Consider the following 24627-nt stretch of genomic DNA (forward strand, 5'->3'; position numbering starts at 1 on the left):
TTATTGGGGGATATTATTAAAACTCCAATTCCAGTTCCATGTTTGTGTTTCGAACCATCGAAATACAAAATCCAAGGCTCTATACCTACATAGTCTTGCGGCATTTCGACCACTGAGTGATCTACAATAAAATCTGCCACAATTTGACCCTTAACAGATTTCAAAGGCTTGTACATTAAAGAATATTCTGTTAATGCTAAAGCCCATTTTCCAATTCTACTGTGTAAAATAGGTTTTGACAACATGTGCTTAATAATATCATAATGAGAATACACATAAACATCAACAGGCTTTATATATTGCTTAAGTTTTGCACAAGAGAAATACAGACAAAGACAAAGTTTTTCTATGGCAGTATATCTAGTTTCTGCATCATTTAGTACACGACTAAGATAATAAATTGCATGTTCTATGCCATCATCATCTTCCTGAGCCAACATGCTACCAATGGTCTTGTCAGACGCAGCAATATACAACTTCATAGTCTTATTTCGACTAGGAGGCATTAACACGGGAGGCTTGATCAGATATTCTTTAATTTCATCGAAAGCCTTTTGATGCTCTTCATTCCATTTGAATGGTTCATCTTTCTTGAGTCGAAGTAATGGCGAAAAAATTTGAGCTTTGCCACTTAGATTCGAAATGAATCGCCTCAAGAAATTGATTTTTCCTAGCAAAGACTGAAGCTGTTTTTTGGTCGAAGGAGGCTTCGTCTCAAGAATAGCCTTTGTCTTATTTTGATTTATCTCAATGCCTTTTTTATGCACCACAAAACCAAGGAAGTCTCCTGCATGCACACAAAAAGCACACTTTAATGGATTCATTTTTAATCCATGTTTCCTCATTCGTTCGAAAGATTGCCTAAGGTAATCCAAATGGCTATCTTCTGAGGAAGATTTGATGATTATATCATCAATATAAACTTGCATAAATGTGTCAATAAAATCATAAAACATGGAATTCATGGCCCTTTGATAAGTGGCCCCAGCATTTTTCAATCCAAAGGGCATAACCACCCATTCATAAGTGCCTAAAGCACCAGGGCATCGAAATGCTGTTTTCGACACATCACTTTCAGCAATAAATATTTGGTTATAACCAGAATAACCATCTAACATGCTTAAAAATTCGAAACCAGCTGCCGAATCTACCAACATTTCCGCTACTGGCATAGCATATTCATCTTTAGGTGTAGCATTATTTAAATCCCTAAAATCTATGCATACTCTAAGAGTTCCATTCTTTTTAATGACAGGGACTATATTTGCTAACCATTCGACATACCTGGCAGATCTGATGAATTTACACTTTAGCAGCCTTTCGATCTCTTCCTTAATTTTGGACATGATTTCTGGTGCGAATCTTCTGGGTAGTTGTTTTACTGGTCTTTTTCCTTCCTTAATCGGTAATCTCATTTCGACCATTTCTCTGCTTAACCCAGGCATTTCGTGGTAATCCCAAGCAAAACAATCTTTAAATTCTCTAAGAAGAGGCACCAGCTTTTCTTTTAGACTTGAGGTGATATTGGCACTGATATACGTTGGCCTTTTCATCGAGCCATCTCCAATGTCGATTTCCTCCAAAGGATCTTGAGCCTGCATCTTTGGCACCTCACTTACGGGGTTTTTCTCGAAACCCAGCGGCTCATCGTCATAAATGCAATCCAGTCTTCGATCCTTTGTTTCTTTGTTTTTATGATCTTCGATCTTGGCTTCAACTGCCATATTTTGTTGAGATTCAGCCTCAAAGGCCGTATTTAGTCTATTTTCGGCCATATAAGCCGTAATTCTGGCCCATGCAGTGGCCTCAGCCATATTAATCTTCATATATATTCCACCCAGTTGGTGGAATGACTCCATCTTCAGAGGGAACAGCATCAATTTCCTCCCTCTCCCATATAAACCCATAGGTAGGATGGAGTTTGACAGAATGGATAACATTGTCACTTGATTCGACAATAGCCTCCTTATCACCGCAAGGTGCTATGTTAGCCAACTTTTTGTCAAAGGTTTGTGCAGTAACATTATCGACCTCCGACTTATAGAAGCTTTGATCCGCCTCTATATTTTCAACAATCCCATCCTCCCTCCAGATAATGAGTTTCTGGTGAAGGGTAGATGGCACAGCCCCAACTCCATGGATCCATTCCCTTCCTAATAGCAAGTTAAAATTAGCCTTGGACTGTATCACCAGGAATAGAGTTGGTCGAACTATACTGCCTACAGCAACATCTACTTGAATGGCTCCCAAAGAATAGCCAGTTTTACCCTCATAATTCGAAAGCACAATGTTGTGGGCAGATAGATCAGTGTCGTGTTTCCCGATCTTGTAGAGCATAGATCGAGGCATTAAGTTGACAGCCGCTCCTCCATCAATGAGCACTTTGTTGATTCCAACATTCTCAACTTTTGCCCTGATGAAGAGAGGTTTGAGATGACTTTTCATCTGAAAATCTGGCTTTTCGAAATAAGCTAATTGCTCTTCCACACAGCCATTATTCATAACATAGTAACATACTGGCTTTGGGTCAGCCATATCAAAATGATCGAACTCGCTTTCGATCTCAGTAACTTCAGACTGGACATCATATTCAGATGGCAAGATAGATACCACACAAATGACATCAAAGTCTGGTTCAGAATCCAGTAGATCCTCATCCTCCATCTTATCTTCATCCACTGGAGGCAGGAGTCTCTCTTTTACTGGCCTCCTAGATACTTCTTTATACTGGCCCGTTTGCAGATTTTGTTGGGCCAATTTCTTCTGACGCTGGAACCTGCGCCATTGGGTCCTCGTCATAGGATTTTTTCCTTTGTAATTGTTCCTATAAGAGTACCTATTAGCCTCTTGTGGGCCAACTTGTTTCGTTCCACTCGAACCACCTACTTCCATGATCCCTTTGTTGAACCTTATGAGTCCCTGGTGCATCCATTTTTCGACCGGAACTGAATCGGGAGGAACGAAAGTATTCCTTCGACCAGACTTCTGATTAGTATTCGACTGCACCATAACTCTTTTGCCTTTATCGAAACGTTGGTTCTGCTTTGCCCCCTTGTTAACAACTTGGTATTTCTTGAGGCCCTCAGTAGCCTCCCTATCACATACTGCACTGCAGCGAGGGCAGAGCATCACAATCTTGTTTTCGAGTTTGCATCTGTTCAAGAAATCAATTAAATCCTCCTCAGCCTGAGGATACACAACCTTCATTTGTTCGTTGTAATCTTCTTCAGATATGTTCTGAACTTGCACATGGGACAACTCCATTGTTTCGACCATCATTATTTCTTGGGGCTCCGCATAGAGAGTTTCAGCAGCTTTGGATGTTTCAGCATTTTCCTGAACAACCTTTGGTTTCTCACCAAATTTGAGCCTCCCTTCGTCGAGAGCCTTTTGAACCAAATCCCTGAAAAGAACACAACGTGAGGTTTTATGGCCAAGGAAATTATGAAATTTACAATAACCCCTTTTCTTCTGTTGTTCGATTGGGGGTACTTTCAAGCCCTTAGGAACAACAATCTGGCCATCTGTGACTAATAAATCAAATATTTCATCACATTTAGTTATGTCAAATGTATAAGTTTTAGACACAAATTTATCATTTTTAGGTTCAACAGGGTTTTTTCCATTGGAAGGTCTAAGGAGTTTACAAACATAAGGAGGTCCAGGTTTTAATTCTGCTAAATCAACCTCATTGTCTTCGATATCTTCATAAATAATATCGAACTCCTGGTCACTGTCATTGGTTTCGACATATGCAACCTTTTCCTTCTTGTGGAATTTAGAATTTCTAGCCTTTTCAGCCTTCAATCGTTCGAGTTGTCGAACTCTATCAGCCAATTGAGCCATATCCCTTAAATACTGGGTATCTAATTTCTTTCTGATCGAATAGTCTAGGCCACCAGCAGCCATTTCGACTAATTCATGTTCAGGGACTTGGGTGAAACACCTTGCCTTTAAGAGTCTGAATCTGTTCAAATAATCATCAATTGATTCAGGTGCCTTGCGTCGAACGCTGGCTAACTCTTTAAGGCTGATCTTAGACTGTCCCATATAAAATTGCTCATGGAAAATCCTTTCCAATTGGTTCCAATTATGTATGGAATGAGGAGGAAGGGTTGTAAACCATGTAAAAGCATTTTTAGTCAAGGAATTAGGGAAAAATTTCATTCTTAAATTTTCATTATTAGCCAAATCCCCTGCCTCGACCAAATATCTAGCAATGTGTTCGACAGTGGACTCATTTGTCTCTCCTGCAAACTTAGTCAACTTAGGGATTTTCACACCCCTTGGTAATTCTGTCTGTAACACATACTCAGATAATGGAGACACAAAATTAGGCCTGTGTAAGCCTAAGTTCAAACCATTCTGCACCAAAATCGTTTCGACCATTTGGGCAAGGTTATTCTGCCTATCGAAACGGTTTTGTTGAATATTCCCTATTACTTCATCAGCATTTTGGTTTCTATTTACCAATACTATACCAGGGTTTGGTTCGACCTGTTGGACTGGTGGCTCTATGCGTGCCACTGGTTGTGGTGCTTGAGCCATTTGCATCCCTGGGTTGTTAGGCATTTGTATCTCTTGGACAGGCGCCTGTATTTGGATCTGTCGAATTGGTGGTTGCTGTATGGGTGGTGCCCCAAAAAAGTCAGCAATTCGACTTATTTGATTTGTTAACATTTGGTAACTGTCATTTGTATTTTGAATTAAGGGGTTAATGACAGTTCCTATTTGTTGGGTTAACATGTTAACCATATCATGGTTACTTTCATCCATTTGTTGTCTGAGTGACAACACGGATGTATTGGTTAAATGTTGAGGAATTACCCTACCTTGATTGCCCGCTACAGACCCTGATGGAGAGGACATATTAAGATTCTCTATATTTGGTTGAGAATTTTGCAATCCTGCCATTAAAGATGTAGGCATGCCATATAGAGGGTTTTGAAGCGGTCGAAAGGGACTTCCACTGGGATTCCCTAAACTAGGGTTATTCCATGGGGCAAGAGCAGAAGCTGACGTGGTCGAACTTGCCAACGTCATGTTGGTCATGGGAGAAGTTACCCCTGTCTGATTCATAACCGTCGAAGCGGTCGAACTTATCGTGCCAATAGTTTGGTCAGGAATTGCTCCTACGCCAGAATTTACATTGGCATTACTAACAGATGTCTGCGTTGGTTGCCCCTCCATATTTGGAAGGTCATTGTTTCGATTACTTGGGGGTGGTCTAGCCATCCTTGTACGACTTTTGAATTCTGTTAAGTGTGGAACAGATTTCCCACTTCTTAAATGCATACAAGATCAAAACAATTAAGAATGCAATAAACCAACTGCACTCAATAAAACTTTAATAATAATTTAAAGCCAAAACGCACAATTGACTAGTCCCACTGGGCGTGCCAATTTGTTTACTGTGAAATGTGGTAAACAATCGCTAGTCTAATCGAGTTGCTTGCGAGATCGACTAGTGAATCTCAGGAGCATGTCAATTGTGTGTTTACGTTTAGATGTGAAGTTTTGAATGTTCATCATTGCAATGAGTTCATTGAGAGAATCGAAATGCTGGAAGTAAACTGATAAGAGAAAAGTAAATTGCAGAATTAAAAGGCTCGACGAGTTCATTCGATCGAATGAACCCTTTAAAAGACAGGAATTCTAAAGTGAAATGAAAAATGCATTGCATTCGAAATGTAAAGTTTACAGAAAACTTAAAATGGTTCACAAACATACATTCTCCTTGAGTACTCGTTTCTCTCTGCGCTGGGTACTTTGAGTATATAAGGATTTGTATAAATGATTTGCGACCTCGAAATCTGACTAACAACTGCTATATATAGATATTTAAAAATAAACCGCCCTAACGGTCGAACATTATCCTAACGCCAAGTGTCCTGCTACGTACACCTTGCATGCACATAACTGCTCCTTAGAACGGTTATCCATATTGCTCGAAGTCGAACTGATTTTATGAAGTCTTGTCAAAAATTACGCTAAGTCCAGAAATTTTGCTGTATTGCCTTCGACTCGACCATACACCCGCTCGACTAGCCCAATGGTTCGAAGTCCTCCTTCTTGTCTTTTCGATTCGAACAGTATCTAACAAAATTCGAATTTAGAGCATATTTTTAGCTCATCAAAAATATGGGCTAACACTTATAGTACAAAAAGATGTTTATAATGTCTAACATATTATGATGCAGTATCATCCAGTTCCCAGTAAGAGTGTATATACAACAACCATACAGATAAAAATACAATATCAGCAAGTAGCCTAATCTTTATTTGCTTGTATGTTTAGGATAGTAATAAACACCTATTTGGTTTCTGTATCTTCTGTTTCCATTTTCATTAAATGTAGAAAATATCAACAAAATTAATATTAGTGGGTTCAAGAGAAAATTTTACATTCAAATTTTCTAAATTGGATTCGAAATGGGAAAAATAAACTTCGTGCCTCTTGCTCTTTGTTGGTTTTATTTCCTCTTGTTGTTGACAAAAATTGAATGGATACAAATTTAAGGAAATTATAATTGAACGTGTTTCCTAAAATCAAATATACCATAAACCAACAGAAGTTATTAACAAATTGAAAATTTTAACATAGACTAAGATGCATAATCCGATCTATACATGTATCATGTATGTCAAAATGATACCAAAACAACCAACAACTTTCTAGTTTTAGATCATACCATCCACACACAAGAACAAATTATGGGATGAAACCAAAAGTTCAAAAAACAAAATGTGCATGCTGATGGGAGACACCAACAAAAATTTTAAAAAATAAAACACTCAAAGCATTAACAAAATTTAAAGGAAATGAGAAACTTCAATGATTCTTTGCTAGTTTACCATATTTTAATATAAACATGATGTCTTACATGGAAAATGTCCTGTAAGCATAATATTTTTAAATGATAAAAATATGTTTTTATTTACTTCATTAATGCCATCGCTAGCTCCACCTACCATGTGACTAAATAAATCAAAGTAAATATCAGTATCAATGGAATTTTATACCGAGTTCACAAAATATAATATATTCATTGTTAGTTTCACTACTAAAAAAATGAGTTTTAACATCGTCCTATTAACATCGGTTATTTGAAAACCGATGTCGTTAAGCACTTACAACATCGGTTTTCAAATAACAGATGTTAAAACTGAATTTAGTATGATTTTAACATCGGTTATTTGAAAAACGATGTTGTAAGTGTTTAACCACATCAGTTTTCAAATAACCGATGTTAAATTAACATCAGTTATTTAAAAACTGATGTCGTTAAGCACTTACAACATCGGTTTTCAAATAACCGATGTTAAAATCATACTAAATTCAGTTTTAACATCTGTTATTTGAAAACTGATGTTGTAAGTGCTTAACGACATCAGTTTTCAAATAACTGATGTTAATATAATTTTTTAAATTATTTATATATTTTAAAAAAAATCATATATTGCGTTATTAATTATATTTTAATTAAAAAAATATAATAATTAATAAACAATAATAAATTCAAAAGGTAAACATTTAAAAATTAAACTAAATTTTTAAAATGAATTTCGTAATTTTAATTTTATTATTTCATGATTATCATTTAAATATAACACATATTTATATAAATTATTTGATATTAGTTAATTTGAAAAAAAAATTGTTTTTAATAATAGAGTTTAACTTTTATAGAATTTTTATAGAATGTTAGTAAAAATAATTATATAGTAAAAAAATTAAAATTTATTATTAATATATTATTATTTAATTATTATATTTGAAACAAAATGATATTTTTATTATTTTTAAACAAATTTTTCAGAACAAAAATAAAATTATTTTCATGAGACATGGAAATTATGTTTTAAGTCTTTAAATATAGAGTTAATTATAATCCACATGTAATTTATTTTTATTATATTTGTCATTTTTTTATTATTTTTAACTTCATTTGTTAATTATGTGAATTTTTTGTTAATAAATTTTATAAAAAAATTATTTAGGAAAGAAGAAACAAAGAAAAAAAATTATATTTAAATAGTGATGAATATTTTTTGTCAAAAGTTATTTTAATACTCAATTAAATATTTTTTTTTTAGATTTACTTAATAAAACTTTAAATTTTAATTCACGAACTAAGTTTGAAAACATGAATAACATATTTGGTCTGGTAACCACGACACACTCAAATTTAGTATGATTATCATTTATGAAATGATTATCACCGAGTTCTTATCATAAAAAAGTCATCCTTATTCATATTTAATATTGTATTAAAACTTAAATTTAAAATCACTAGTTAAATTAAAACAATCTTATTAATTGATTTATATACTTAGTAGCAAACAAAAATTGTTACAATTTTTTTATAATATCAATTAATTGAAAAATATTTTGATATAATTTTTAATATAATTATTACAGAAATTTACGATACTATAACTTACTGTAAAAAAAGTCATAAAATGTATGCATACATTATTTATTTGATTAAAACGTATTTTTCGTTCTTCTAGTTTTTAAAAACTATAGTTTAGTAAAGGTATATCCTAATAAACATTAACAATTTTAGGACAAAATGAATCATAAGATAAATTCATTTTCTCTCTCGTGTGAGGATGGAAGAAAGTGACTATCATATATATATATATATATATATATATATATATATATATATATATATATATACACGTCAATCAATTAATGAGTTAAAAAATAATAAAGTAAAAACACAAGATAATGAATCTTAATAATTTTCAGAGTAATTTTTAAAGAATAAAACAAATTATTTAATCACATTTCTCAAAAAATTTGAATGACATAAAGAAAATCTCGTATTGTATTAAGAATACAAATAATAAAATTTAATGATGCTATTTTAATAATGTAAAATAATTTAATTTTATTATTTAACCATAAATTAATATTGATATGATTTCTAAAATAATTTAAAATTCATATACCATATAAAATTATGTACACAGCAAATGCATAGTAAATTTTCTAAATCATAATAGTTTTAGAAAAAGTGTATTAGATAGTACCAACACTCCAAGGTACATCCACGCATCTATATAAACTCCGAGTTCATGATTTTTGTTTTTTTATTATTTAATTTATTGATTTATTGCTAGCTGCGTGAAGTGCACCTAACTAACGGGTTGATATGAATTTTATTAAACTTGGGGAATATACTATTGGGATTTGAAATGTTAAAAATGCTTATTTGATATTTGAAATTAATCATAAAATTGAAATTAGATTTATTAATTTAAATTTATATAGTTGAAACTTGAAAGTCTTTAAAAATCAAAATTATAATTTAATATCACGATTTTATCAATTAATAAAAAAATATTAATTTTAATTATCTAGCTGAAAGTCTTTAAAATCAAAGTTATAATTTAATATCATGATTTATCAAATAATAAAATAATTTTTTCACGTTCTTTCTAATTCTTACTTATGTTTGTTTCAGATTATCAAGAATTGATTTTGAAGAAATATATATTACATTAAAAATTCTTGTAAACATTTTACTAATTTTTAAAAAGTTTTTAAAATTTAAAAAAGGTTATCCTATATTAGGTTCAGTTGGGTCTACGTTAAATAAGACCCGAAACCAATTATAAAAATCATGGTGTCCAATTTTTGTCAAACCAAATTCTTAAATTGGGCCTATACGTCATTTCTCCTGTAAAACCCTAAACCCTCAAATTGGTCCCACAATTACTCCCACAATTACTGCAAGAACTCAGGTGTGTATTCGCTGCTCTCTCACAATTGCCGCCATAGAACAACCTTCTTCAAGCCAACATTCCATATCCAAGAAAAGAAAAACCACCGCTTCCTTCCAGTTACGCTCTTCCGATACGCAGTTTCCCGACACTACCGTCTCGCCGGAAGCTTCCGTCAGTTCTACCGGCACGGTTGTTTCCGGCGATTTTTGCTCCGATCGCTCTTGCTGCAGCTCCAGCCACTTTAAGGACCTCCACTCCGTGCCGTCAGATCTGCAGGTTCGCTCCTCGAAATTCTGAATTATTATTATGAATTGTTAATTTACTTTCGTAATTTTCCGAGTTATAACCTGTCCAAATTTTCCTGTTTAATTTCTTTATATCTATTTATTTATTGATATTCCTCGCCGATTAATGCAGACCAAGGGTTTCCAAACGGTAGAGGACTCAACCAACCGCTACTTCAAACCGTTCAGGTTTTTATTCTACTTATTTTTTGTTCGAGTTCTTTCTCATGTACGCGCACACGATCAATCTTCTAACGAAACGTTGCCACCGAAACACTGCGTATACATACATTTATTTTATTTTATTTTATTTATTTATTTGCTTCGGTTTTGGTTGTTCAGTGAAAGTAGAGTAAATAATGTCATTTGTAGATAGAAAAAAAAAGGTCAATATCCTATTATAATTATAATTTGACATATACGTGATATGGTGCAGTAAAAAAATATACACAATATTTTTTTTTTGGTGCTGATATATATGATGCTGATATATTCTTTAGTTCTTTGAAAAAGTGTGGCACTTGCGTACATATTTACAAAATCTTTTATGGAAGTCTATCCTGTAAAAATCACATCTTGAGTTTTTTATTGCTTAATTAATGTAAAAAGTCACATCTTTAGTTTTCTTTATTTAATAAAATCTATTTGACTTAACTATCAAGCACGATCAACTAGCATGACACATAATTTCTCATTTTAACGAGTGATTTCAAGCAAAATTATCTTCCAAAGATACACGTAGGAAATTTATATTTAACTCTGACGAAAAATAATTTACTTAGAATTACATTAATATTTAAATTATTAGTGAAAATAAACTTCTTTAATTTATTGTTATAACAATTTAAATAAAAAACTTTCTTGCTTGTTAACATGAGATTAAGTAATTTATTGAATATGTTATTTTATTTATCACGAAATAAATATTTTCTTATGAAATAAAATAAGAATTTTTTTCTTCTTCTTAATTTCTTCAAAAGAATGGTCAACCATCAATCTCAGCCAAAGATGTGTGGGATTTTATAGTTCTTGGACACTAATCGAAATATTATGTTAGCCACGTAAGTAAGAGTTTGGGTGCAAACAACACTGTATCATTTCCGCCATATTATCCTTTATTCTTCTTCAAAGTTTGAGTGTAGCATTCATATTGATATCTGTTTTTCGGAATGATGATTGATGTAGGTGTTCATTCAGTTATTTATTTGATTCTTGCTTTCATTTTGGATCGTGTTGCTCATCATCACAGGTACAAATGTTTGTTACCAATGAATATTTTTATTACGTGTTCACTGCCATTAATGACAATTGATATATGCTATATAAATTGTGTTCATGATAAGTGAACCTTAGATTCCCGTTTGATATTGGATGCAATGATTCTTGCGGATAGTTTGCATTAATCATTGTATTTAATCTTGAATTGTCCGTTTGGACAGTTTGGGGAGACTGATATTTTTATGGTAGATTCATGTGTTAAGGTTAAAATTATTTTGTTTAATTTGATGAAATTTCGGTAATGCATTTCTAGTTGTTCTCTGGGTGCATACTTGATTATCGGAAAATTAATTTCACCGATTTCATGTTGTGTACTTGGAGACCAATGCGAAATGCTGCCAAAATTTTGTCAAATTTAACAAAATAGAATTAACCCTGATGTATGAAGCTACCATAAAAGACGGTCTTCCCAAATGGGATAGGGACACACCTATAATAAAAAAGTGAAATTTTCATGCATCGAATAACTTTGAGAGTATGACCGAGTTATTACTTAGATGGATCGAAGTTGGATGAATGAAAGTCGCATCAGCCCAGAATATGAGGAAGGCGTCGAGCAATTCTTACAATTTGCTTCAGAAAGAGGTCAACCGGATGAAGATGGAAAATATTATTGTCCTTGCATCAATTGTTTGAATGGAAGACGACAAATACTGGATGACATACGAGAGCATCTGTTGTGTGATGGAATTAAGAGGAATTATACGACGTGGATATGGCATGGTGAAATGACAGACATGCAGAGTGGGCAACAATCCGAACCGTTTGATGTAGAAATGGGAGATCGCTTGGAGGATATGATTCGTGACCTTGGACAAGAGTCTTTTCAGCAAGCACATGCCCCTATGTATGATACATTACAAACTGATTCAAAGAAACCTTTGTATCCGGGGTGCAAGAATTCGTTGACGCTGTTGTCGGCAGTTTTAAGTCTGGTTAATATCAAAGCCAGATATGGGTGGAGTGACAAAAGCTTTAGTTCACTGCTTCAAGTAGTGCACGACATGCTTCCAGAGGAAAACACATTGCCTAAAAGTTACTATCAAGCAAAGAAAATATTGTGTCCCATGGGTATGGAGTATCAGAAGATTCATGCTTGCCCGAATGATTGCATATTATACAGACATCAATTTCAAGAAATGTCGAAATGCCCTAGGTGTGGGGTATCACGGTACAAACTCAAGGATGATGAGGAGTGTAGTAGTGATGAAAACTCAAACAAGGGCCCCCCAGCGAAGGTGTTGTGGTATCTTCCGATCATTCCAAGGTTTAAGCGTATGTTTGCTAATGGAGACGACGCAAAAGACCTTACATGGCATGCAAATGAGAGAAACTGTGATGGAATGCTTCGTCATCCGGCTGATTCCTTGCAATGGAAGAAGATAGACCGTTTGTATCCGGATTTTGGCAAAGAGGCAAGAAATCTTAGGCTTGGACTAGCCACTGATGGAATGAATCCATATGGCAGTTTAAGCACGCAACACAGTTCGTGGCCAGTTTTGCTAGTGATTTACAATTTGCCTCCTTGGTTGTGTATGAAACGAAAATACATGATGTTGTCTATGATGATAACGGGCCCAAGACAGCCAGGAAATGACATCGATGTTTATCTCAATCCCTTGATTGAAGACCTTACAAAGTTGTGGGACGAAGGAGTTTTAGTGTTTGATGGGTTTCGAAATGAGACATTTAATTTACGTGCAATGCTTTTTTGTACCATTAATAATTTTCCAGCATATGGGAATTTGAGCGGTTACAGTGTTAAAGGCCATCGTGCATGCCCCATCTGTGAAGAAGACACAAGCTACATACAACTGAAACATGGAAGAAAAACAGTTTACACTAGGCATCGACGTTTTCTTAAACCTCATCATCCTTACCGACGATTGAAAAAAGCATTTAATGGAAGTCAAGAGCATGAAAATGCACCGGTACCGTTGACTGGTGACCAGATTTTCCAGCGGGTTCAACACCTAAATACAATATTTGGAAAGGTCCAAAAGAAAGACAAAAATAAGACTTGCATATGGAAGAAAAGGTCGATTTTGTTTGATCTTCCGTACTGGGTTGATCTAGATGTTAGACATTGTATTGATGTTATGCATGTGGAGAAAAATGTATGTGATAGTCTCATTGGGACGCTCCTTAACATTCACGGCAAGACAAAAGATGGTTTGAATACTCGTCAAGATCTAGCTGAGATGGGTATTCGAGCGTCGTTACATCCAAGGTCTGATGGTAGAAAAATATACTTGCCTCCAGCTTGTCATACTTTGTCCAGAAAGGAAAAGTTCAGTTTTTGTCAATGCCTACGACGGGTCAAAGTTCCACAAGGATACTCTTCAAATATTAAGAGCCTTGTGCATTTGAAGGATCTTAAGTTGGTAGGCTTAAAGTCTCATGATTGTCACGTCTTGATGCAACAATTGTTATCGGTGGCCATACGAGACATTTTGCCTAACAAAGTCAGGCTTGCCATAACTCGGCTGTGCTTTTTCTTCAATTCTATATGTAGCAAAGTTCTTGATCCTGTGAAGTTAGACGAACTGGAAAATGAGGCTGCTATTATATTGTGTGAGTTGGAGATGTATTTTCCGCCTGCATTCTTTGACATCATGGTTCACTTAATTATTCATCTAGTCAGAGAAATCAAATGTTGTGGTCCTGTTTATTTGCGGTGGATGTATCCGGTTGAGCGATACATGAAGATCTTAAAAGGGTATACCAAAAATCTACACCGTCCTGAAGCATCTATTGTTGAAAGGTACATTGCAGAAGAAGCCATTGAATTTTGTTCAGAGTACATTGAAAAAGCTAAACCTGTTGGGCTTCCCGAGTCTCGGCATGACGAAAGAGTAAGAGGTAAGGGTTCAAGAGGACTGCATGTCATCACTCCAAGTGTAGAAGATTTGCAACAAGCTCACTTGTATGTGTTGAATAATAGTAATGAAGTTTTGCCATACATAGTTCGTCATGAAAATTTAGTCAAACAAAGTAATCCAAAAATGTCGAAGAACTCAGTGTTGAAAAAACATAACAAGACTTTCCTAGATTGGTTTAAACACACAATCTTGGCTGATGATAATGCTTCTGAAATGTTGAGAAAGCTAGCAGATGGACCTAAAAGAAATGTTATAACTTGGCAAGGATATGATATAAACAAGTATTCCTTCTATACAAAAGCACAAGACCAAAAAAGTACAATGCAAAACAGTGGGGTTACCCTAAGGGCTGAATCTCAACACTTCGCTAGTGTACATGATGACAATCCTTGTGTAGCTTTCATCCCTTACTTTGGTTTCATTGAAGAAATTTGGGAGCTTAACTATGTCAAATTCACTGTCTGTGTTTTCAAATGTAAGTGGGTTGACAGTAATACCGGTGTGCGGACCGATGATGTGGGATTTACGTTGGTGGATCTTAACAAACTCGCATACCAGAATGATCCTTTCATTATGGCAGAACAAGCGAAACAAGTATTTTATGTCGAAGACCCTTGTGATCAAAGGTGGTCAGTGGTTTTACATGGAAAAACAATAGGTGTCAATGTTGAAGATGATTATTCATACATTGATACTTATGTTAGTCCTTTGTCCACACAATTGTCACCTAATGTCATCGGAGAAGAAACTGACGATGTTCATGCTAATCGTAATGATCACGATGAAGGAGAATTAATTAACATCGTCTAATGTAATTTTTTTTTATTTTGTACTTAATTTCAATTCATTTAATTACATTCATACGCATTTATTTTTTATAACATATTGAATTAATGTTTTTTTTTTCACAGCCAAATGGCTACACAGTCAAACTCTCATCCGCCTCCTCCTCCTTCTACTGGTGTAACATCGCATTCGTCGTCACCACCATTGAAGCGGACTAGAAAGGCCTCACGCCTAAGATTATTGGCGACTAGACTAGTTGGGGCAGAGAGACCCCTTGTCCATGTGGATCCTGTTACTGGCAAAGCAGACGGTCCCCACAGCAAGAAATTTAGAACATATTTAGGGATCGTTGCTCGTGATAAGGTGGATGTCACATACGAAAATTGGAAGCATGTCCCTATTACTCAGAAGGATTTGATATGGGAGGATATTCAGGTATCATGTATTATTTCATGTTCCATATTGTTTGTTAGCCAAATATTTGAATTTAGTATTAATAAAACCTAATTTACTCTTTGTTAGGCTGAATTTGATATCCCTGAAGCATCTGATTTAAGGACAAAAAAGAAAATACTTCAGACTGTGGGGGAGCGGTGGAGACAGTTTAAGTCTGATTTGACGTCGAAATGGGCACTTGCAGCTGACAAGGATAGTGTTGATGACACTGTATGCAAAATGTACGGCATTAGCAAGGAGAAATGGACCCAATTTTGCCAGAGCCGTAGAGACCCTTCATGGGAGGTAACTAATTTGGGATTTTCATTTTTTTAACTTTAAATGAACTTATTATAATACATTGTAATCATGAGTTTCATTAATGTTTCATTTTTACAGAATGTTCGAAAAAAAGCACAAGCTGTCCAAAAACAAAACACTGCCCCTCACGTGATGTCTCGTGGGGGTTATGAATATTTAGAAAAAAAGTTGATGGATGAGAAGAGAAAGAAAAAACTAGAGGAAGCAACTCAATCCGGAAGCACTGACACCGTCATTGATCCTCCATCTCCCATCAAACGACACGTGAAGTGGAAGCTAGCCCGCACCAAGAAAACTGGTGACATGACATCTGAAGCAGCAAAGGAAATTGTTGACAAGATTGTAAGTCACTTTCAATTCATAATTGTAATTATTTTTTTTATTGTGTGATTAAGTATAGAATAAATGTGTTCTTCACAGGATGCGCTTGAGGAGCAGGCCTCACAGGGTTCCTTTGTTACCCATGGATGTTATGATATACTGACTGCTGCCATTGGGCGACCAGAACACCCTGGTCGTGTGCGTGCTGTAGGAGCCGGTATAACCATCAAACAATACTTTGGATCAGCTTCAAGGACCTCCTCCATTGCTCCCGAATACCTGCAACAGTTGACGCAACAAATCAAGGACCAACTAGAGGATTCAATCACAGAAAAAGTCACTCGACGGCTAATGTTATCCCTCAGCCAAATGCAATCACAGGGACTCGCACTGCCTCCTGAACCTGATGTTGGTCCTTCAGCTGCTCGTGTCAGCACAAAGGAGAGTTGTGTTGATCCCTCAGGGAACGATCTAGACACCGGTGACTCATACAAATGTGGGTTGTATATTGAAGAATATCTTTCTCGCCTGGTTGCCCTGGGAAGAGTTTATGAGGGATCTACAACAATTCACAACATTCCTTTGCTGCATGATCAAGTTAAGGTTGGTGTTGAGGAGATTAGAGATGTAGATGCTCCCATTCCTGTACCCACTAAAGAGGTTAAGGTCGTGGGACAGGCTCTTAACACATTCCTTGCTTGGCCGACACATCTAGTCAAGCGTTTATCAGAACAGGTATTTTAGTGTCATTAAATGCTTATTTTTCCAATTAAAATGTTTACTGTGATTAAATTATGTCAATTAATTATGTTGGATAAACAGGGAGCTGTGAGACCCGCGAAACCTGCAGATAGGCCGGATGATGAGGTCGATGATCCGCTATATCTAATGACATTGACCATTCCACAACTTTTTCTGAAGCCATTGCAGGTTATGTGGGATACTACCTTGTTTGGCCTATTTAATGAAAACTTTCCCTTGTACATAAAGCATGAAGATCTGTCTGAAATTGCACATGGTGGTCAATGTCTCAGCATATCTGTTATACAGTTGTGGATTCTGTAAGTCAATTTAGATTATTGTTAGTTACCTAATTTATTGTTTTACCTTCATGCATAATTTACTTTGTGTTAACAATAATAGGCATATGACTGAGACAAGTATGCGAGCTGGGAATATCGATGTGTATGGATTCCTCGAGCCACAGTCTATCCAGAGATCTGGCCAATCACAATTTGAATCAGAAAATTACATTAAGAACTGGATGCAAAATTCAAAACGAGATGTGTACCTAGGAGCCTACTTGAATGGGTAACTTAAACTCAACAAATGAATTTAAATAATGTATAATAGTATAATAACATATATTGGTCTCCACTGCAGTGCACATTGGCAAATGGTCGTCATTTTGCCTAAGGAAAATGTTGTCATTTGGTTTTGTTCGTTGCATAATAAGCCAGACAACTACCTCAAAGGCATAATTAATAGGTCAGTGTTGTTTTTTAATATATTTGCATTAGCATTAGTCAGGTAAATCAAAATTTTAAATGTACAATAAGAATCTATGTTTGTATTCAATAGTGCTTTGAAAGGACTTGACGATACTCAACAAAGTAAATCCAAGACTCCTGCTAGGTGGATTGTTGTTAAAGTAAGTTATTTAAACAATATGTTTTCACTTATATTTTAGTATTGTGTAGACTAATTTGTACTGAACGTTGCATATCTAAATTTCATAATGTATTTAGTGTAATAGACAAAAAGGAAGCACTGAGTGTGGGTATTACGTCATGCATTGGATGTCAACTATAATCTTAGAAAATTTCCAGAATAATTGGGAAATGGTAATTTTTAATTCACCAAATTTCATATTATTATGATTGCTAATATATTATTAACTTATGTTTTATTATATCATGCAGTATTTCACTGATCCTAGACCATTGGAACCAGAAAGATTGAAGGCGCTTCGCAACCAGTGGGCAAAGTACTATTTGAAAGTGAAAAATGAAACTTAGGATGTTTAGACAATCTTGTAATTGTAGTTTATATTTACTTACTTAATTTACAATTCATGTTTCAACATTAAATATGTTTTAAATTCATAGTAATTAGTAAATTTCTTATTGAATTTTCTGGTAAAAACTGTTTCAAAACAGAATGAAAATTATATGTTGTGTGGTCTGATTTTAAAATTTGCAGGTTATTTTTGGGATTTATTGAAAAAACAGACATCATGTTAAAAATAAATTTCTAAAACAACATCGGTCTTTAAAAAAACTGATGTGAAATGTTACTTACAACATCAGTTTTTTTAAAAACTGATGTTAAATGTCACTTACCTCAACATTTTTTAACATCGGTTTTTAAAAAACCGATGTTACATGTCACTAACAACATCAGTTTTTTTAAAAATCGATGTTGATTTATAGATTTATAACTTTTTTTTCTTCATAATTCATATCATATAACATCGCCTATTTAAATAACCGATGTTAAATATCACTTACAACATCAGATTTTTAAAAAACTGATGTGAAATGTTACTTACAACATCAGTTTTTAAAAAACCGATGTCACATGTCACATTTAACATTGGTTATTTAAAAAACCGATGTTAAATGTCACTTACAACATCAGTTTTTTAAAAAACCGATGTTGATTTATAGATTTGTAATTTTTTTTCCATAATTCGTATCATATAACATCGCCTATTTAAAAAACCGATGTTAAATGTCACTTACAACATCAGTTTTTTAAAAAACCGATGTTAATTTATAGATTTATAATTTTTTTTTTCATAATTCGTATCATATAACATCGCTTATTTAAATAACCGATGTTGTATTTATTAGTTAACATCGGTTTTGAAAAACCGATGTTAATGATACTACTTTCCACATCGGTACTTTCAACATCAATTAATAACTGATGTTGAAAGTCTTAAATAATCGATGTTAAAACCTTATTTTCTAGTAGTGTTTATAGCGAGTTCACAAAATATAATATCTTCATTGAAAGTTTACAAAAAAAATTGTTTTTTTTTTTTACTTTTACTTTTAAAGCATGGCCTATGCAAAACTCTACAATTTTTTTCCTCTAGCTCTGCTATTGCTTATAAACAACTTGTTTTATCACTCCTTATGTATAGCCTGAGACCAGAGTTATTATACATATTTTCATTTGAATTGCTCATTTTTTTTAGTTACAATGCTACATTGACCATATTCATTTTGGGCACTCCACTATTATGTTTGGTTGTTCCTTGACTGTAGCATTCTCTTAATATACATAGTCTAGATTCAAACTTTGTAAACCCAAGGAAGTTGTAGGTCTAAAAGACTATATCTAGAGTTCAAAGTTCACACAATTTGGTATATGAAACACAATATTTGGATGGTGAAAAATTCAAAATCATTCCCTTATTATTTGATTAATGATTTTTTCTTTATAAGGGATCCAGGATACAAGTTAACAAAGCTTAGTTACAAACCTGAATTGTTGTAATTAACAATAACCAATCAGGAGGATTGCACCCTAAAAATTTGTAAATATCAATTTATTAAATACAATATGTGTTGACAACAAGCATCGATGAATATACTAGATAAAGTAAATTGAGAAAATTGTATCCTAATTTATAAACAGAGGAAGCAACAAGTAGGAAATATCTCAAATGCAGGATATGTCTAATGCACACATAGTACATCAAACAAACACAAAGAACTATTGCACAGTAAAACAAATGAGATCAAACTATTTCTGTATTGAGATACATATTTCGAAGAAAACATACCACGATGACAAGCCCAATAGATAGTAGGGGAGAGTTTTGAGATTTAGATTGGATAGATGCAACAAATGGTATACTTCCACCATCATCACCTAATCGACGCGAGTTCGGAACCAATGCCACCACCGACAGCGTTGAGGACAAGGAAGCCCTGGAGACCAGTGTAGTTGTCTGCGAGTTTCCGGATACAACCCAAACATAGATCTACGATCTCTTTACCAACTAAAATTTGGGAAAATCAAAATTAGGTCAGAGAAATTGAAAAGCGTGGATTTCTAGTGGTGAGAGAAAACAACAAGAAGAAGAAGCTTTGACGTGATGACAGTTCTAATAAAATTGGTGTTAAGTATCTTATTTCAATAACGGTTTTAACCAAAATCATCTTCAAACAGATAATTTTCACAAGACTGTCTTTGAAAATTTACAATTATTTATAAAAATATCACTGTATTTTTTAAGACATTAGTTTTATAGAATCATCTTTGTTCTCATGTCGTAGAATAACATTTTTATAGTAGTGTGTAACATGCATATGGGGTATCACTGAGTAAAAGAAAGTTCTCCACTTTGCAGTTTGCACCCATATATACACAAAATAATAAGAACAAGTTATGTGTGGAAGTGGATCTTACACCATGCAACAACTTATGCCACATAGTAAACTAAGAACGATTGGCATGAACCGAACAAATTAAAGCGTTGTCCCGCAAATAACTTTTCACTCAACATATTTAGAAAAAATCCCATGTCTTGTCATATATATATATATATATATATATATATATATCCAACTAATTAAGTTAAAATACTGCAGTGGTCATATAATTTCCCATCCATACTAATTTTGCTCAATTTATAAAATGTTGCTTTCGATATATAATTAATTTTCTCACTATATACATACATAACTTTCATGCACGCATGTATGGTTAATTATCCTACATGGCTAGCTTTTAACACGTGATAACGTGCTTTTGACATCTTATTGTAACCAGAACCAAATTACTATAGCTTCCATAGGGCATGTAACAACAATTCAGTGCCAAAATCACGTACCTAACCAGCAGTTAGGTCACACATCATATCAGTTTACAGTAGATGATAGCAAATTAAAACTGGAAAACTTTTGTTTCAAAATAAATTTTTCCATATACATCCAACATCAACAACAAAGATTAGTTTGATCGGTTATATATGTGGTCCCCTTTAACGTTGCTAAAACTACTAACATTAGTTACTATCAGACAATGATGACGTAGGACAACCATTATACGATACCAATCTTAGTTTTGAGACAAATAAGATGCACTCTCTACAAGAATCTCATCCCAATAAAGGAGGAATATATGTATAAATGCTGAAGGGGGATGCAACCATACGGGGGCCTAACACTCATCGCTGATTTTGGTGCATCACATTCATATAGTCCTTCCCTAGCTAGCTAATTGCTTATATATTGTGCATTTCATGCTACAAAAATTGGAAATAAAAAAGACAAGGGTGTGAAGAGGGTCGAGAGAGACGAATATGAGAAGGCAAATAAAGGAGGGGACAAGAATATATGCGCCTAGCTTATTGCACACTTTGAAAAGCTAGGTCAATGGCCTAACCACGAATGCGCTTGGATAATCCACTTTGCATTCCTTTGCGGTTGGTCTAAATTGGCCAATCAAAGGGAAAACCTTTATAAAATTATCAATTAATGTGTATTTTTTTAAAGTATAGAATTTGAAACCTTAAATGCTAGCTAGTTAGCTAGATCTCATTATGCTCGTTCTATGTTTATGGATCGTTTACTTAAGCATGGATTTATAATTATTAAACTTTTTAAGGAAGAAAGGCAATGGATTCTCTTGTATGGGTCAAACTAATTGTTCAGCAAAGGTTGAGTTTTGGGTTTTGACCATGCTAGTGCTATTTTTTTTTATTCCTTTGGCTTTACGCGCTTCACCAATCGAAATGAAAGTGTGCAATAACAGGACTAACACATAGACCACGCAATATATAGGTCTGTCCTGAAATTAAATATTATGGCTATTTACTTAGGGTTTTGTAATTAACATGACACGTATTACAAAATATAGTATTATTCATCTTAATTACTTAAAAAATATTAATCTTTTTATATTTTAAAAATATCAAATGCTTTTATTTTAATAATGTTTATGTTTTAATTTTTTAACATGTGCCATAAGAGACACGTATTATCCTAAAGTTAATTGCAAAGCATGCACGGACCGAAAAGGAAACTAAAGATGCATTGATTCCATTTATGCATTACTACTTAACTATGGATGGTGGAGATATAATTTTGGAAGCGTGACTTTAATTAAGCTAATTTTAACCCTCTTAAAGCAGCACTTGCGACGCTAGCTTAGATCCCAAGATAAGAAAAATCATCATTAATAACTAACTTCTAACATGGGAAATATGAGGGAGATTGCAGATTGGAATATCTGTTTGTGGCATCATGACATGCAAAACCCGCGCTTTTTAAAACTTAGATTGATGTCTACGTAATGCGACAGTTTTTGCCTCCATTTAATCCAATGAGCGGTTACCACTTACCAAAGAAATTTTTAATTTAAGTAAAACATCTAATAGGATCGAGAATTGGAATCCCTGGCCTGAATTGTAACTTTATGCTTTTAGCGCACCTTATGGCTGCTTACATAATCAACTTTTGGGCTTTTAGACTTATTACACGTAGCATCCCTCCGTTTTAGAATTAGAATCATTACTTTTAACCTCCTCTCTCAAACATTGTTAATATTCCGTTAGTTATTTAAAAAAAATTGATAAGGTCCAATTAAAATAAACTGAGATCATAACTAAATAAGTGGAAAAAAAATCTAAAGATAATAACTTGAACCAGCAATAGCGAAGAAATACAACTATCTCTCTCTCTTGCTCGGTCTCGTTTACTCTCACGCTAAGTAAATTTGTTTCTGTTTATTTTTATTTTTAGCATGTTTTAATTAAACTGCATTAATATTTAAATCTTCTAGAATAAAAATGAGAAGTTATTTTAATTGCACTGATAGTTTTTACATAATGAATATGAGTAAGAATCAAGAAGTATAAAATTTGACATTTATCTATTTTTAACATATTTTAATTTGATTAGATGGATATTATATTTGTAATGTTAATATGCTTTCATGTTAGATAATATTTAATTAATTAATTGCATAATACGAAATTGGCAATAGGTGTTATCTTTTATAGTTAGTTGCTTGTAATGGTTTGTTTGTAAATTATATTGAATATGTTTCCATATTAAACTCATAGAAGCAAACACTCAATAAATTTAATATTTGATTTATAGATATTTTGTTTATTTGAATAGAATAGTTGCACATTGTTGTTACCTTTGGTGGCGGGTTGTTTTGATGATATCTTATATAGTTGCCAATTTCATCAAAACATTTCTAGTTGACTTTGGTTGTAGAATCTTTTCCTATTAACTTAAATTTGATCTCTTAAGAAGTAACAACATGTGGTATCATTCTTCTTCTGCGTTTATATAGAAAATATATTGTTCAATATATAATAGTGTTTATCTATTAGCAGATTCTCAATATCTTATTTAGTTTTTATGAACCTTTGAATATCTCACAATTTAATTCAATTTAATTTTTTTGGTTAGTTCTCAATTTAACATGTGTTTGAAAAATTATTTTCACTCAACTCAATCATATAAACTTCAATATTTGATTTAGTTTCTATGCACCATTAAATATGTCACGTTTCAATTTCATTATATTCTTTAAGTCAAACCTATATTAAACATGTGTTTGAAAAACCTTCTCTCTCAAGTCTCAACTCATATGGCATATGAATGACTTGCTTCATTATTTTTTCCATCATAAATTCATCACAATCCACCAAAACATTTGTATAGGAAATGTTTGTATTTACAACAAACGAGTACAAATATCCTAATGTTTATAACTTTAGACCTAATAATCATAACAAGAGTGAAGTATGATCATAGTATGTAGGAAAATGTTTATAAAATACAATGGCAAAAGAGAAATCAAAATTTGATACACAAATACATTTTAGATTATATATTTAACAAAGTGGCTAAATGTGTAACAAAACATGAGAATGTTATAACTGATAACGTAACTGAACTAAGATTATAACATATGCTTTAAGAATATGTTATTTTGATTTAGAATTTAATTATCTACCGATTTCAATTTTCAAATTTTGAAAATTATAATTTGAGTTTTAATAATTTTTAAAAGAAATAACTTGATATTACGTTTATATATCTTTAGAGTAAATTACACATATATTTTTTAAGGTTTAAAAAAATTACACATATCTCATTTCTTTTTTATAAAATCTACACATATCTCGTTTATATATCTTTCTTCTATTTTTAAAACTTATACAAATCCCATAAATATTGCCTAAACATTTGACCGCAACAAGTCATGTGCATTGACATTTTTTATTAAAAAATGTTAAAATATATTTTTCATTCTTATAAATATGAAAGTGCTTGAAATTCATCATTGTAAATTTTTTTATCTATTTTTTATATTCGTAAAATTTAAATATTACTTTTTGTCGGAAGCTAGGTTTAGATAAATCTACACTTATATGTATTTTGTTATAAAAAGTGTCGGATTTTTCAATTTTTTACGTATCTTTTTTAGCCCTTTTGTATATCAAAATTATCTTGAATTGTTATTATTGAATACTTACACGACATTTATGGGATTTGTATAAAATTTCAAAAACAAAAGAAAAATGTGTGTAATTTTCTCAAACC

General features: G+C 33.3%; 1 protein-coding gene across 1 annotated transcript; it reads left to right on the forward strand.

Moving 5' to 3' along the window:
- Positions 1 to 15229: 15229 nt before the first annotated feature.
- LOC114398843 lies at positions 15230 to 17745 on the forward strand. The gene is made up of 7 exons (XM_028360964.1): positions 15230 to 15403; positions 15491 to 15709; positions 15803 to 16066; positions 16145 to 16780; positions 16868 to 17106; positions 17189 to 17251; positions 17736 to 17745. Exons 2-7 carry the CDS (start codon positions 15644 to 15646, stop codon positions 17743 to 17745), a joined length of 1278 nt encoding a protein of 425 aa, XP_028216765.1. The 5' UTR covers positions 15230 to 15403; positions 15491 to 15643.
- The last annotated feature ends 6882 nt before the right edge of the window (positions 17746 to 24627 follow it).

The sequence above is a fragment of the Glycine soja genome, chromosome 19, assembly GCF_004193775.1.
Source record: "Glycine soja cultivar W05 chromosome 19, ASM419377v2, whole genome shotgun sequence".
Classification (NCBI taxonomy): domain Eukaryota; kingdom Viridiplantae; phylum Streptophyta; class Magnoliopsida; order Fabales; family Fabaceae; genus Glycine; species Glycine soja.